This window comes from Scaptodrosophila lebanonensis, unplaced genomic scaffold (genome assembly GCF_003285725.1).
Source record: "Scaptodrosophila lebanonensis strain 11010-0011.00,11010-0021.00 unplaced genomic scaffold, SlebRS2 tig00000053-arrow-pilon, whole genome shotgun sequence".
NCBI classification, from domain to species: Eukaryota; Metazoa; Arthropoda; class Insecta; order Diptera; family Drosophilidae; genus Scaptodrosophila; species Scaptodrosophila lebanonensis.
Genome location: NW_022060548.1, coordinates 8,209,119 through 8,226,564, shown reverse-complemented (window position 1 = coordinate 8,226,564; position 17,446 = coordinate 8,209,119). Strand labels below are relative to the sequence as shown.

The window sequence follows — 17,446 nt, the reverse complement described above, 5'->3', positions numbered from 1 at the left end:
TGAAACGAAATATTAATGAAATGCTGTACTAGATATTGTTGCAATTGTAGTTATTGTCGCAATTTAATTTGTTTTGCCATCAGACTCCCGCCTTCTTCTGCATAACCATGCTGGCTTTTGTCTTAATTGGGGCAGCACGTCGACAGATAGATACAAGTACTAATGCCAAATTTATCTGCTAATTACCTGCAATTCAGCCTCTGTTTCTGGGTTCTTTTTTCTCAATAATGTGTGAAATGTGAGCATAAAGTAACAATAAGAACAATAATGGATGGCGTGTAATAATTAAAATACAAACAAAACAAAACAATAACAAAAGAACGTACACAAAATGAAAATCGAAAGTCAAAGACAAAGACAACACAAAGTGTGATAAACAACAACAACAAAAATTAAAAACATTTTCGACAAAATGCTATTGTAATTAAAATTGATGCACAAACAAAAAAATTATAATAAATAATATTTATGTATTATTAAAAACAACACACAAAAGACACATAAGTAAATAAAATGAAACATAAAGCATGCAATGTCCAATTTAAAAGCCGACAAGGCGATCAAGTTTTCTATATTTGTTTTTTTAGAATCGGTTTAATTGGTTTGCCTGCAGGCGAGTTTTGGGTATTGAGAGGAAATAATATTGGTGTCTCTACAATTACGATGACTATTAATTAGGCTTATTTGTGGCACGACAAAGCAAGGCAACCAACAAACAAACCAATGACCAAAGCAGGGGCGGTCCAAAACGGTCAAAGTGCGGTTAAGGTCGGGCTTGAGGAGCAGTTAAGACCAGAGGCTTACTGTTGAAAATCAATACAAACATAAGTACCAATGCACGCATGTTAATATAAGCAGATAATAATCTTATGTTATCTACAAGTTATCTGTCACTGTTGCATACGAATGTAAGCATAAAGAATATGTATAGCAAAAGTGTCAGTCTCCAATAAAACTCTAAAGCGAACAGACGCACGGCGGTCCGCGACTATTGTCTTTTACTTTACTCCTACTGAGCCCTTCCCTTTTCAGCGAATATATAATCTATTCAATAGGTTATGGGCCCAGGGCATATAGGCTCATAGGAGAAGTTCAAAGTATTGTGAAATAGTAATCGTTTGGTGACTCAAGAAATATAACATTTAAAAAATGAGTGCGCTATATCAAATAGACAAATTGGAAGAGCATAACTATGACTCATGGAGCATACAGATGCGATCTGTCTTAGTGCACGCGGAATTGTGGAGTGTGGCATCAGGTGCTGAACCTAGTAATACTGAGAGTTCAAGGCCAAAAGATGAAAAGGCATTAGCAATTATAACGCTAAGTGTAAAAGCTTCACAATTGGGCTTCATTAAAAATTGCAACACTTCGTACGAGGCATGGAAAAAGTTAAAGGACGTTCATCAGCCGAGTGGACCTGTACGGAAAGTGTCGCTGTACAAGAAATTGCTAGGCAAACGCATGTTTCAAGGCCAAAGCATTTCAAGTTACATACACGAATTTAACGAAATTCTGGATGGTTTGTGTACAGTTGGCATCGAATTAAATGATGAGTTAAAAACAATCGTGTTGTTGTCAAGCTTGCCCGAACCATACGAAAATTTTGTCGTCGCCATTGAGACGCGTGACAATTTACCGTCATTTGATGTGTTATGTATCAAGCTGATGGAAGAGGGAGAGCGCAGAGGCAATGCAGATGGAGAGAGCGAGAATGCAAGAGCATTTATAGCTACGCAGCAGATCGTCGCGCATTCCAAAGCGAATTCAAAAAGGAATTCAAAAATCGTCGTTTGCTACAACTGCGGCGAAAAAGGGCACTACAAGGCACAGTGCAAGCGTGAGAAAATTCGCGGTGAAGGGAAAAAGCAATCGACAAAGAAAGAGATGGAAAAGCAGAGCAGCTTGTTAAATGCGTTGGACGTTGGAAAGATAGAGAACAACATGTGGTGTCTGGACAGCGGAGCAACAAGCCATATGTGTTGCGATAAGACGTTATTTTCAAAATTTATTGCGCACACTGAAATGATCGGTTTAGCTGACGCTGGTTTCCTGAAGGCCGAAGGCAGAGGAGAGGTGAAGTTACAGACAGAACTTTGTACCTTGGTGTTGTCAGATGTACTGTATGTACCGAAAATGAATGGCAACTTTATGTCCGTCAGCCGGTCAGTGCAAAAGAACAATGTTATACATTTTGGGCCACATTTTGCTAAAGTTATACAAAACGGCGAGTGTATACTGAAAGCGAATAAAGTTGGGAACCTTTATATGTTTCAAGGCAAACAAAATAGGTGTTATTCCGCAACTGAATCAGATGGTACATTGTGGCATAAGCGTTATGGCCATTTAAATTTTACCAGTCTGAAGGAAGTGATCAGCAAAGAGCTAGTGCGTGGTATTGGAAAGGTTTTTTTCCCAGACAACTTGAATTGCAAAACGTGTATGCTAAGCAAAATACATGTACAGCCATTCCCAAAGGTAAGCACTAACCGTGCCGAAGAGCTGTTGGAACTGGTTCATGCTGATGTATGCGGCCCATTCGACACGAAGTCACTTGCTGGATCCAAATACTTTCTGACCTTCATCGATGACAAGTCCAGGCGTATATTTGTTTATTTTTTGCGGAAGAAAGATGAAGTGTTCAGTAAGTTCGTCGAATTTAAAAACTTGGTTGAACGGCAAACAGATAAAAAGCTCAAATGTATTCGAACCGACAATGGAGGCGAGTTTGTCAACACAACATTCAACGGTTTCCTGAAACACCATGGTATTGCAAGGCAATTGACCGTGGCTTATACTCCGCAGCAGAACGGCGTGGCGGAAAGAGCAAACCGGACATTAACGGAGATGTCCAGATGCTTATTGGTGCAGTCGGGCCTAGGCGAGTCTTTGTGGGCCGAAGCAGTCAACACAGCAGTATACATAAGAAACAGATCACCTACCAGTGCACTGAACAACCTGACTCCAATGGAAGCGTGGACAGGTAAGAAACCCTGTGTTAGCCATCTAAAAGTTTTTGGTTCCATTGCAGTTGCACTTGCAAAGGGTCCCCGTAAAGGCAAATTCAAACCCAAAGGGCATGAGTACCGTATGGTTGGGTATTCGGTAGCAGCCAAAGGCTATCGGTTATACGACCCAGAGACGAGGACGATTGTCGAAAAACGAGACATTCTATTTGATGAGCGTTGTGGTGGTCATACCAATGAAGATACCGTTACGGTAGATTTTCCTGCATGCGAGGTTCAAGAGCATGTCACTCACACGGATGGTGACAGAAGCATCGACGACGATGACAGTGAGCACAGTTCTGACGACAGCAGCTCCAACGCATATGAGAGTGCAGTCGAAAAAGAAGACTCTGACGAGGATACTGTGAAGATTGGGCCAGGCCGGCCTAAAATTGTTCGAAATGGTAAACCTGGTCGTCCAAGAAAGCAATACAATGTGCTTGGAGCATTGGTTGCTAGTGACGTAATGGTTCCGACATCCTATGATCAGGCCGTTGGTAGCACACATGCAGTATTCTGGCAAGAGGCGATGCAAAAGGAATATCAGGCACTACAATCAAACGAAACCTGGCAGATGGCTGATTTACCAAAAGATCAGCGAGCAGTTGGTTGCAAGTGGGTATACAGCCTGAAACGTGACTCTGATGGAAAAGTCGAACGTTTCAAGGCACGACTCGTTGCTAAAGGGTGCTCCCAGAAGTATGGCGTGAACTATGTAGAGACGTTCTCACCCGTTTGCAGATTGGAAACCGTGCGGTTTATTTTGGCGTTAGCAGCGGAATTGAAGCTGTACCTTCACCAGATAGATGTGTGTACCGCCTATTTGAATAGCGACCTGCATGAAACTGTTTATATGAAGCAGCCACAGGGATACACAGATCCCAATAATCCAAGTAAGGCTTTATTGCTTAAAAAGGCAATATATGGATTGAAGCAGTCGGGGCGCGAGTGGAACTCCAAGCTCGATTGTGTACTACAAGGCATAGATTTTGTAGCATGTGAAAATGAACCGTGTCTTTACAAAAGGAACGGAAGAGGTGACTTATCATTAATCCTTGTTTATGTTGATGATATAATTATAGCATGCCGATCAAAAGAGGACTTGGCCAACATCAAGTCAGCCATTACAACATCGTTTGAATGTGTTGACAAGGGAGAGCTGCATTTGTTCCTTGGCATGGAAGTGCAGCGCGACGGTGAGCTTGGCGAAATTTCGCTAAGCAATTCGCAATACATCAAAGACATATTGCGTGAACATGGATGCGAGACCTGTAGACCTACAGCGACCCCACTGGATGCTGGTTTCCAAGTGATATGTACCAGCGAGCATTGTCAAAAGGTTGACATTGCATCCTACCAGTCTTCAATTGGCGAGTTAATGTGGCTGGCGCTTACAACAAGGCCAGACATATTGCATTCCGTTGCCAAGTTAGCTCAACGGAATCAAGATCCGCATGCAGAGCACCTAGTGGGTGTAAAACATGTGCTTCGATACCTGGCGTCAACTGTGGACCTGAAGTTGCACTACAAAGAGTGTGGACAACCCCTTACCGGCTATGTGGATGCAGACTGGGGTGGCGACCGCATCGATCGCAAGTCGTATACTGGCTATGTATACTACTTGGCTGGAGGACCCATATCCTGGCGATCTGAAAAGCAACGCAGCGTGGCACTTAGCAGCACGGAGGCGGAGTATATGGCTCTTTCAACTGCGTGTAAGGAGGCCATATACCTACGGCGTCTTATAGTGGAGATTGGCTGCGGTGACTCGAGTACTCCAACTATTCTTCATGGCGATAATTTAAGTGCTCAACAATTAGCTAAGAATCCTGTACACCATGAAAGAACAAAGCATATTGATATTAGATATCATTTTGCAAGACAGGTTGTAAACGAAGAACAAATTGTTTTACAGTATACATCAACCAATGAAATGATAGCTGATATTTTAACGAAAAATCTCCCTAAAGCGAAGCATGTTCATTTTACAAAGCTGTTAAATTTGATTTGAAAATTTTTGTAAAACATGTTTGCATTGAGGAAGGGTGTTGAAAATCAATACAAACATAAGTACCAATGCACGCATGTTAATATAAGCAGATAATAATCTTATGTTATCTACAAGTTATCTGTCACTGTTGCATACGAATGTAAGCATAAAGAATATGTATAGCAAAAGTGTCAGTCTCCAATAAAACTCTAAAGCGAACAGACGCACGGCGGTCCGCGACTATTGTCTTTTACTTTACTCCTACTGAGCCCTTCCCTTTTCAGCGAATATATAATCTATTCAATACTTACTGAGGCTGTGGAGCCATGAACTTGAACGCTTCACCAACATAACCGTAATTGAAGCGTGAAATGATATTAAATGGATTTAAAGGGACTGCAAAGTAAATTGAAACAGGACTGTGTCGTATTCCAAATGTTTCCGGACAGTGTTTTCCATTTTCAAGCCATTCCAAAACATGTAAGAGAATTGGACTTAAGAGATTGTCATTCCACTTCCAGTGTACCTTGCTGTTCTTTTTTCAACCATTTCGAAGCACTTTCATAGAAGTACTTTCATGACTAAACTCTTATAGAGGTTTTGGTTTATCATTGAAGAAATGTAATTCTCTCTTTCAGGTGTTTCGTTTTAAAGTCAAATATATATGTCATATTCTTCAATGTTATGAGACGCTTTCCAGCAAAAAGATGTTAAATAACGTTATTGTAAAAACGCTTTGAAATCATTTGAGAAATGCCGGAAACATTAAGATTTGTACTTGCGGGATCAAATTAAAGACTTTTAAGGCTTATATAATAAATCTCACAGGCCTGATTAAAGAATGTCATTCCGAACCGAAATGGTCTTTTTGAAAAAAATCTGCTTCATTAGATAGCCTTTATATTGAAGTCTGAAAACAAGTTTGTGATATTGGTAAGCAAAAGAAAAGAGATATCCTGCAAAAATAACATAACTCCCTTTGTTCGAAAACTACAGTGACGCATCTGATTAAACAATAAATTACCAGAGAAGAGGCCATATGATGAATGCCGCAAGTCGTTATGGCTAACTGGCTGTTGAGTTATGCTTAAAATAAACAGCCTTTTGAAGTATGTGACAACCTACCAAGAGTTGCTGTTAATAACTTTTGAAAACAGGAAATGCGGCGCCCACCTGCCTCGCTCCATGAATGGGTGTGTTAAGGCTGCCAGCAATTATTTACAAAATAATATACTTGTATGTTATTTTTTTGAACGTTCCACACAATTATTCATTCACAAGAATTTGGGGCACTGTAGGCCTCCCAAACGGGCACATTCCGCAAAATGCATTTGTTAGCGTTTGTTAGACATAAATAATAAGAACTAAGTATATGGATATAGTATGTATGTATGTGTATAGAAGTATAGCCAACCTGGTCTTGAAATTATCTGGCACAAAAATATTCCACCACGAATGACGTTTCTCGCGCGGAAAATACTCGATATGACTGGGATCGACAATATCGTCGTCGTCGTCATCCTCATTATTATTATCGCCATTGGAGGCATAATTGCTGGCAGAGGATGGGCCGGACTGTCCAGCCATACTATCATTGGTCAAATCGGTCTGCGACTCGCTATAGCTGACGCCCGAGTCCAGGCTTATCTGATTGAATTCCATTTTCTTGCGACGATGGCGATCAAGCTTGGTCTGCAAAGAGCTACGACGGCGTCGGGCACGATCATTTGGAGTCTCATAGGGATTCATGCCCTTGACCACATTGCGGGTCTGTGTGCCGTCCTCGAAATATGTGACCTTATTGGGATCATTGGGTGAACTGGCACGTATATTTTCCTCCGAGCTATAGACTATGTCGGAGCTATTATTTGCGGGTGTGTTCGAACCATCGGATTTCTCAACGCGCACAGCCGATTCGTATGATTCTTTGGTGGAGTTCTGCAAGCAATAGAAATAAAACAAAGGGACGTTTTAGTTAAGAGCGGGATAGGTAATGGGATTAGTGGTTCGGACTTACTTTGCTGCTATCGCGTCTGAGGAATGAGACCGCTATGGAGCTGCGTCGCTTCTGGCTCTTGTCCGATTTGCTCGAGAACAGACCCAATGCCAGCGAACTGCGTCGCGGTGGCTTCTGTGGTGGCACTGGTGCCGTTATATTCATGGAGCTCTCTGTCTCATCGTCGCCATGCTCATCGATATTGACCAATGATGGTATGGAGGCGCTGGCCCAATCCTTGCGCAGCCGATATTTGCCGCTATCTATGATGCTCATCTTGACTTAGTCCCCTGATCACTGGACACTTAGTTAATGGCTTAACGCTGCAAATATTACGTCGATCATCATTAATAAATATATATTCATTCAAAATGTGACTTGCAATACTATTTATCTACGAGTATCTATCATCGCATAGGTAATTGCTGCGCTCCAATTGCTGACGGGATGCGGGTGAGGGGCTTATTTTGTTTCACAAACACGCAAAACTTTTACTTTCAATGAACTCCATTGAACCGACATTAGCGCTGCCTGTAATTAGCAGGCCATTGTCGCTCACTTGGAACGAACGATTGCTTTGAACAGAAAAAAATATAGTCATATGTATACGTACATACTTGTACATATACTATATGCGCGATATCGCCGCTTGAATATCTAAGCGCATACCGTACGAGCAACTCAATTATCGAACATCAGCAGCAGCATTGCCTATAAGGCGGCGGGCCTAACAGCATTGAAAAAATCGGAGTCAGTTGAACTGACTTGCCATTAATACGCTACGCCGCAGAGTTCTTCAAAGCTTTGAAGTAATATAAAAAATTGAAGCCAACCCAATGATCTACGTTTCTACTTAATACAAACATATTCCCTTTCAATAGCCGCAGAGTTCTTAAAGGTTGCAATCGAAAGGTACGCCTTTGAAAGCAAAGCTTTGAAGTAATATAAAAAATTGCAGCCAACACAATGATCTAGGTTTCTTCTTAATACAAACATATTCCCTTTCAATAGTCTTTACCCCTCGAAAAATATATATCTAGAGTTTGAGAAAATAAAGCAATTTAATTGTGTTTTTAACATACGACCTACTTTAAATTTTTAGATATATTTTAAAATTCTCGCGCTAAGGAGATAACTGAGAAAATGATGAACTATCTCTATAGAGTACTATCGACGTACTTTTTACTGCAATTATACATATTTCTCAGTTCCCTCATTCAACTTTTCTGTTCCTGTTAAAGAATTCTAGAGCTTAAAAATTTAATGTTTTCTGAAAAATTATTTGTATCTGAAGAAAAGTTTGTGATCGAGAAAATTGAATTACCCAATCAATCTTTGTACAACTAAGCTTAATGTTTCTACATTTATTTCCAGAAATATTACAATTGTGTCTTAAACAAATATGCTTTGAGCAACGCTTCGGGCTTATAGCTGCGATTTGAGTCGTCGTTGGGGCTTCATGACAAGACAATTGTGTGCGAACCTACGACAACTATTAGTAGCTTCATCATTTACTACGCCCCGTAAAATCTCAATGAAAACAACAAATGCTGGATGGGGATTTGGTGGCGATTTAAGACACGCTGACTGCCTGCGAAAATAAAAGTGTTGTTTGTGTTGTTTTACACAGAGATCTGTATCTGGTGGGGGGAATTACTAGAACAAAGGCTTGTCGTACAACAAGCCAGCTAATGCAATTAGTTGTTGTGTATAAACTGTTAGCCATAGACGAGAGAGCGTTACAATTTGACGCCAGAGTTCGGGTCGTGTGGCTTGGCTATTATCATTTTTAATTCACACGACAATAGATCATAGGCGTGACTGTAATTAGTTGTAGTTTATTTAAAATTATTGCTAATGCCCGCTTTGCTGATTTGCATGGGGCTTGACCCGAGCGTTATAATTGAGACGGGTCATTAGACGGCCAATTGTTGGTGAGAAGCGTTTTGAAATGTTGTTTATATTATACATGTGTATATTTTTCTTTGTCTTCGCAAATGAAGTGGGCGTTGATATCAGCGACTTAATGTGATATTTTAGTGCTTAAAAATTGTGATTAGATATATGTGCACGCTCAAGTGGTAGTTATGTCAAGGTAAGTACAGTTATTAGCGACCTTTACGGGTATGGGAAACTAGGCAATTCCCTAGTAAACCACTTACAATAGCACTTCAGGGGGTACACGTTGATTTGACACACTCGACGCCTATAAGCTCTAGCCTTATCAGCCCCAAGTACTACATGTGTGTGTGTGTCTGTGTGTTGTAGGAAGCCAAGCCGAGCTACACACTTGTCTAGCCATTGAATTGGTTTAAAGCCACGCACAACCTTGCCTCCGATAATTGCAACTGGTCGCAACCGGTCAGTCTCAAGGCACTTTACATTTCAATGCAAAAATGCGAAAAAACACTCGCGGCAAAGTTCATGCATGAGCTGTCCGCGTTGTCGGCGCCGTTGCCATCGTCATCGTCGTCTGAAGTTTGTGGACAAGGCGAGTCCGCAAAGGTCTAGGGCGTGAGCAATGAGATTTTTCAAATTGCACGAAGCCATGAAGGCAGCAGACAAGACCGGCCCAGGCCAGGCTAGAGCTGAGCAGAGTTGCGTAGCTGTGGGTTTGCAGACGCACCTTAATAATAATAAATGCTCGTTGTAGTGTTGCGAAATGGCTTTTAAAGCAAGACTAATAATATCGATAGAAAGTGGAAGAAAGAGGGCTTTGTTGAATCAGTTTCCAAATCTACAAATCTTTGCAAAGCTACATACTTATATTAAGGCTTTAGATAAGACTTAACATAACATTTATAAAGACTGTACTACTGTTTAAGTACTAAGCAGAGTATTAAATGATACCAAATGTTTCGAAACAATCATCAAAGACTTTCAAATAATCGACAACATTCTTCATAGCCTGTTATCTATAAAGAAGATTTCCAAAGAGCATCGCTAAGTAATTAGTCTATGAAGTAGACTTTTAATAGATGATAATCGAAAGATGATTGAAAGGACTTTCAACATAATATGCAAATCAAATACAAATGAGAAGCATTTTTTTTAATCTTTTATATTTATGAGAAGAATCAAATGTTTCGAAAGAATCATCACAGAATTTCAAGTTATCGACAACATTCTTCACAGCCTGTTATCTATAAAGAAGATTCCCAAAGAGCATCGTTAAGTAATTAGTCTATGAAGTAGACTTTTAATAGATGATAATCGAAAGATGATTGAAAGGACTTTCAACATAATATGCAAATCAAATATAAATGAGAACTATATTTTTTAATCTTTAATATTTATGAAAAGAATGAAATGTTTCGAAAGAATCATCACAGAATTTCAAGTTATCGACAACATTTTTCATAGCTTATAATCTATAAAGAAGATTTCCAAAGAGCATCACTAATGATAATCGAAAGATGATGGAAAGGACTTTCAACATAATATGCAAATCAAATACAAATGAGGAGAATTTTGTTTTTAAATCTTTAATCTTTATGAGAAGAATTGTGAAAGTTATATTCGAGCAAAGCATGTAATAGCTTAAGATTGAAAGCTTAGATATCGTCTAATATAAATAGATTGATCCCATCTTTGAAGCCATATATTTTTCATTCGTTCGAAACGAGCTGCGTTGACAACTCTGCTCACATTACTTATGTTGGTACGAGTATAATGAAAGCGAGCAATAATTTATGCTCGCCTGAAGAGGCACATTAGCATGCGATCTGCTCTGGCGTTGAGATTAATGTGTTGAGACAGCAGCAGCAGCAAAAAAATACAACAACAAAAAAGTTAGTTATTGGTCGCATTATTGACAGTCGTTGTTGAGGCACGCATTTGTCGCATTCGATTGTGCAACATGCATAAATGAATAAAAATTATTTGGATGGCGGCGAGTGTGTCAATGTCACGGCTAGCTGGAAAACCAAAACTGGTACGATTACTATTTATTGTTCGAAGCTATGGCCCTTAATCAGGCAAACGCACTGATAAAAGCAAATCGGGTCTATAATAATAAAATTTTCCATACGCATAAAGTTCAACATCATAAATCGCGAAAAACAAACGCAATGGAAAACTACAGCACGTGATAAGCAAACGGAGTCCGAGCAGCTAGAGAGGAATGGATTGATAAGCTCAGTCAACGTCAACGGAAAGCGATGCCATGGAAATATGGTTTAACTATTTGGACAATGCAGTCGTCATTATGGTCGATTTATAAATAAATCCAAGCGACATGCATTTCGCATTTTACATGCCCGTTTTTCACACTCAAGTGGCAAAGCAACAAACAAGCGAATGCTGCCGCCGCCGACTATAAAAATAATGATGACGAAGTCGTGCCCCATACAAGGCGATCAGGCATCGAGCATCGGGCATCGGGCATATAGCATCGCGAGACTAACGACTGGGGTCCAACAAAATTATTGTTGACAGATAAACGAGGCTGGCTGCCGCCTGCCTGCCTGACAAGCACAATGGGATCGGTTGCAGATCCACGCAGCTGCAATTTGCAATTTATTTGCATAAGCTTCTCCGAACCTATTGATAAACTTTGACCTCCGCTAGGGGTAATACGGAGTTGAGCGAAAAAATTCCATGCTACACTAGAAACGAAGTTTCGAGGATTGATTGGGTTACTCATTTTATACACCAAGGATACACAATTTTTGATTAAGAGGTATAGCTTGAAATTTTGCTTGAAAATAATAGTTTTAATTGGATTTAAAATTTAATTGTTTTTAATTTGAGGGCATATTTTTTCATCATTTTCTTTTAACATTGGACCTGTTTTGCCTAAGCTTTTGGAAAACATTTCAAAGTTCGATCATTGTTATCATTATTTTGAAAAATTATAATTCAAATATTGTTCATATATAGGAAAACCTAATCTCTAAATTAATAAACGCTAACGACAGATTCATTACAAAATACATAAATATGTATGAAGTCAACCAACAGATTTTCTATAAAAAATTTGTGCAATTAAAAAATAAATAACGCATATAATAGTATAATTATATACACATATATTTCAATAAAAATAAAAAGAGTCCCTGCATGGGTCACAAATTGAAAGTAATTCATCAAAATTAAAAACAAATTACATGCGAATATTATAATATTCTGTATATAATTAGCCATAAATTCAATGATGTTATTATCGGTTTATGCCGGCATGTTAATTGCTAATTTCAGAATTTAATAGAAAATCAAGAAAAGCATGAAGCAAACATATTATACGAAAAGTAATTTCTGATAAATTCAAATTGGATTCAACTTAACAACCAAAGTATCTATCAGTTCTTATATTTTTAATTATTTCTAAAATGTTTTTACTAGTTCCATTTATATTTTTCATTTTCATTCATTTTTCCCTTATGTTTTCTTTTAATTATTGTTATTTATTTAAATTTTTTTTTTATCAATAACAATGATCTCATATTTTATTTGTTTGTTTTATCAGCAATTTTGCAGCACTCTATAAACTTAATTAATTTATTGCTGATTTTTCTAATTTAAATTCTGATTTGCTTCTAAACTTTGCCTCGCCAGCAGTTATAAATCATTGATTAATAACTATCTGCAATTGCCTCAATTACGAACCTATGTGTGAAATGTAGTCTCAGCTCTTTTTGAAACAAATATGCTGACACAGTATGGAAACTTGAAGCTAATAGCAAACTAAAAGATAAATAAAACTAAACCAAATTTGTTGTGCGAGTCTCTCCGCCTCCCCCCGTCTCTCTGTGTGTGGTCGTTCGTATATAAAACTGCACTTTCGCTTTCGCAAATGTTAACAATTTTTAGTGCAATGCACAAACAAATAAGCAAAATGTATTTCACAGATACAAACCGCACGCATCACTGAGCGCAGTGACATACACAGACATAAAGACTGCAACTGACGGCTTAGGTAGAGGGGGGAAATGTTGGGGGTGCGGGGTACGGAACTGGCACGTTATGGGGCCAAAATAAATGAAATGCGAAAAAAGCACGCACATACAACAGCACAACAAATTGTTATAAATAAAAGAGCACACAAAGCGAAAGAAGGCGAACAGAAAACTAAAACGACGATACAAATGTGTCTACACTGATAGAAATATTTTTCAATATTTTCACACACAAGGTTAAGATTGTTGATTTATTAAGCCACCCTCTGATTAGACATTCTTGAGTTCCCTGGTAATATAAATATAGCAGAGTTACGAGCAGTGCAGTTATTAAATTTAATTCAAGATAATGCCAATATATTATTTATAATGCCAATATAAGAACCAATTAACTTTCTTTAAAAGTTTAAAAGAGAGCACACAAATCCCGACGCATTCGCGTATTACAAGAATTTGAATAATTATTGGAATTCCTATGAAACTTAATCTACAGTTCATATAAGTGGTACATTATATGTTTAATAAAGCCTTATTGTTTTTACTATTGTTATTATTATTCAGTTATTCTGCAAACGCTAAAATATTTTTTTTATCACCTATAATAAGTTGTATTATTTTTTAAATTTTTTATATAAAAAGTCTATTTTTCTGAGTGTAGCTTCATCACAATTGAAGCTGACGTTGCGTGTTCTCAACCCCTATATTGTGTGTGAGATACACGATGTGCTGTTCAGTTAAAGATACGCTAATAGAAGTGAGTTTTTTGTTCAAAACGTACATGGGTGTTGGCCAAACATATTTGTTCATGCAAATGAAAGAGTTTGTTCGTGGTTTCTGTGTTGTCGATATATACTATATGCATGACAAAGAACCGAAAATGAACACTTTATATTTAATTTTATACATAGAGGCTTTCCTTTACAATTCAGAGTTGTCAGCTAATGCACAAAAAGCCACAAAGGGTTCTTCTCGCCAAAAACGCCATATAGAATTTGCAGCAAAAATATTTGCCCTTGCCTTATTAAAATGGAACACTAACTGGTTAAAATTACAATTCAGAGTTGCCACCTAGTGTACAAAAAGTTTCAAGCGGCTCTTACAGTTGAATACAATTTTTGACCATCATATTAAGGCATTACATTTTGATATACAACCTTTGTGGGTTGCAAGAAACTTGTAATTTGTAAAAATTTCACACAATTTTTGATACGTTTTCATGACATCCTCCCGCCATAAACGCCGCATAGTATTTATAATAAGCAGCTGGCCACAGAGCGTGCAAATATGCCAAATGGCTCGAGTTACTAGAACTTTCGATTTGTTTTATAAAAGCTGCTGCCGCTCTCCCGGATTGTTCCATTTGGACATTAATTTGATCCATGACGAGAGTGACAAACCAGTTTGCCAAACAATTGCGTATAAGCGCCTTAAGTTCATAAATTTTATTACGAAATCTGCTCAGATACAATACAATACACAATATATCTACAGTGACGAACAAAATTATTGGCACAGTTGGCACGTCTGACTTTCGCACAGTGTTTCTCCATGAAATATGGTGATATTTAAATAAAACAAATTTTATTCATATACATTGATCAATTTCCTACTAAAATTACTTTATTTCATTCATTCATATTTTTCCATTAATTTAAGAAAATTAAAAATATAAAAAAACAGCCGTTTTCGCCTGAACAAAATTATTGGCACACTTGGGTAATAGTGAACTATATTTTCAAAATTTCAACAATATGGCAAACTTTTTTTTCAAAACCCCGTTATGTTTATATTTGGAATGACATAGTTGTAAATGTTTGAGTTAAAAACCACGCAGTGCCTTTTTTTATAAGCAAAATCTCTAAGATTTTAACAAAATGAGCGGAAAACAAAAGGAAACCACTGAATCTCAGCGGAAAATAATTTTGTATTTGCATAATCAAGGCAAATCATATGCTGAGATTGGAGAAATTATGGATAGAAGCCGGTTTACCATTCGGAGCATTGTCCAGCGTTTTAAAGGAGCCTTAACATTGGAGAGTGCTAAGCACACTGGTCGACCCAAGGCTTTGACCGACCGGGAACGCACCGAGATCATCAGGAAGGTGAAGGTGAACCCAAAAATCTCTTCAACACAGATTGCAGCTCAGGTTAAAAATGAATTTAGAAAAGATATTCACCCGATTACGGTTCGGAGGACACTGCACAAAGCTAAATACAAGTGCCGCGTTGCTAGAAGAAAACCACTTATTTCAAAAGTCAACCAGAAGAAGCGCTTAGCCTATGCAAACGAATATTTGAGTAAGCCGATGGACTTTTGGAACAATGTCATCTTTTCCGATGAAAGTAAATTCAACATTTTTCAATCTGATGGCCGCCAAACTGTTTGGAGAAAGCCTAATACGGAACTGGAAAAAAAAAACATCGCTATGTCTGTAAAGCATGGTGGTGGAGGCGTCATTGTGTGGGGCTGCATGTCCGCTGGTGGTGTTGGCGAACTTGAGTTTATAGAAGGAACTATGGACAAAAAGTATTATTTAGATATCCTTAAGAGAAATCTAAAAAAAAATGCCGAAAAGTTGAACATACCAGCCACGTTCACGTTTCAACACGACAATGACCCAAAGCATACGGCTTATGATCTGCGCATGTGGCTTGCACATCATGTAAAACATACTTTGCTGCATCCGCCCCAATCTCCAGGTCTAAACCCCATCGAACATTTGTGGGAAGAATTAGATAGACGTGAAAAAAAACGCGCTATATCTACAAAGGCCGAGCTGAAGGTGGCACTGGTGGAGGAGTGGCGCAATATTGGATCAGAAACCACTCAAAGTTTGGTTTCTTCGATGCCCAGACGCTTGGAAGCAGTCATTAAACCTAAGGGCTTAGCCACAAAATATTAATTTATGTTTAAAAACGGTTATTTATGTTAATTTTAAGTATTTTTGGTTAAGTGTGCCAATAATTTTGTTCAGGCGAAAACGGCTGTTTTTTTATATTTTTAATTTTCTTAAATTAATGGAAAAATATAAATGAATGAAATAAAGTAATTTTAGTAGGAAATTGATCAATGTATATGAATAAAATTTGTTTTATTTAAATATCACCATATTTCATGGAGAAACACTGTGCGAAAGTCAGACATGCCAACTGTGCCAATAATTTTGTTCGTCACTGTATGTATAACAATTTAGCGGCGCATGCAGTAGTGCGTATGGCTGTCAAGTCGCGAATTTTACGCTATAAATCACAAAATTTGTATAATTAATTCGGCAAGCGCCTTTTATTATTGTTATTATTGTTGACAATTTTGTTGCACTTGTGGATTACAAAACTGGTCGCCATGTGCACCCGCACCGGCATGGAGCGGTGCCGTTGAACTGTGTTGCCCATACGATTGGATGCAGATACAAATGTATCTACATGTGTTTTGTTGTAGTTGCTGTTTTTGTTGGGCTACTGTTTTAGCGGGCGTTGTCATTAGCAAAGTGTCAAGTAGAGAGCTGCTCGAATGACGCAGTAGAGTCAGTAAACAACGCCAGTCAATTGACAAGTGTACGAGCCTATCTGTTGGATACGATCGAAGTGGGCCTCTTTGTTTGCACTATTTCTGTTTTTTTCACCTGCACTAGTATGTTTTGTTTATGGAAAAAAATATACATGTATATACATACTCGTATATAGTTTTCCGAGTTTGCATTCAATAAGCAATACGTATCTTGTTTCCGATTTGGGGGAGAATAGCGCCCAATGAAAGCAACGATAACTACAAGTCCGTGTGTGTGTAGACTTACAGTAGTGGCAAAAATTATGCGAACCATAGCAGTAGTTGAGTAGTTTTTTTCTAATCTGCACTCGAAAAGCCCAATTATAAAAGGCAGGCAAAAGAGAGCATCCCCGATACTATAAAGTATACATACGGGTATATCTATTTTCAATCAAAATGACCAGGGAATTCAATCAAGACATGTTCGTCTGTCTATATGGATGACTGGATATCAAAAACACTTACCACATTTGGTATGTATCATTTCTCAACTATCTACAGTTTATGAAGAATGAATAAAGCTTTCACTTTGAACGAATGTTCTGTTATTTAAACGATCTATAATTTATTGTGATAGTTTGAAATCTATCTAGCTCACAATTTATTCAATTAAAAGCAGCTTTTAGCTTTAATTTTAAATGGGATTTTATTTATTACACCTTTAATTTATTCCCATAAACTTTCCTATACATTTTCAAATGGTAGGAATTTTTCTAATCTAAAAAGATTTAACCTTTCATTATGAACAATTTGATATTTTGAATACCATTAATTGAAGCCTACTATTTCCCACAAGCTTTCAACAGATGATATATTTAAAATGTATTTTGTAATTTTTTCAAGTAATAAGTAATAAGATCCAAAATTGTCCTTTCCTTGTTAATCTTTTATTCGGAAGATTTGGAGATGATCTGTTCCGTTGTATATTGTTTTCTCTCAACTTGTTTGAATTCTTTTACCCGCTATTGTATCTTCAATACACAGTGAATAGATAAATTTTGTTAGAGC

General features: G+C 37.9%; 1 protein-coding gene across 14 annotated transcripts in view; it reads right to left on the bottom strand.

The window, feature by feature from the left end:
* LOC115623726 (TLD domain-containing protein 2) overlaps positions 1 to 17,446 on the bottom strand; it is a 127,050-nt gene that overhangs the window by 69,876 nt on the left and 39,728 nt on the right. For 11 of the 14 annotated variants that reach the window (XM_030518209.1, XM_030518213.1, XM_030518215.1 and 8 more), the window contains 2 exons: positions 7,016 to 7,317; positions 6,413 to 6,936 (listed from right to left, as the gene is read on the bottom strand). The exons of the other annotated variants lie outside the window; for them this stretch is intronic. In XM_030518209.1, the coding sequence (XP_030374069.1) occupies positions 6,413 to 6,936; positions 7,016 to 7,270 (779 nt within the window). In that variant the 5' untranslated portion in view covers positions 7,271 to 7,317. The remainder of the gene's footprint in view (positions 1 to 6,412; positions 6,937 to 7,015; positions 7,318 to 17,446) is intronic. 14 annotated transcript variants of the gene reach the window in all.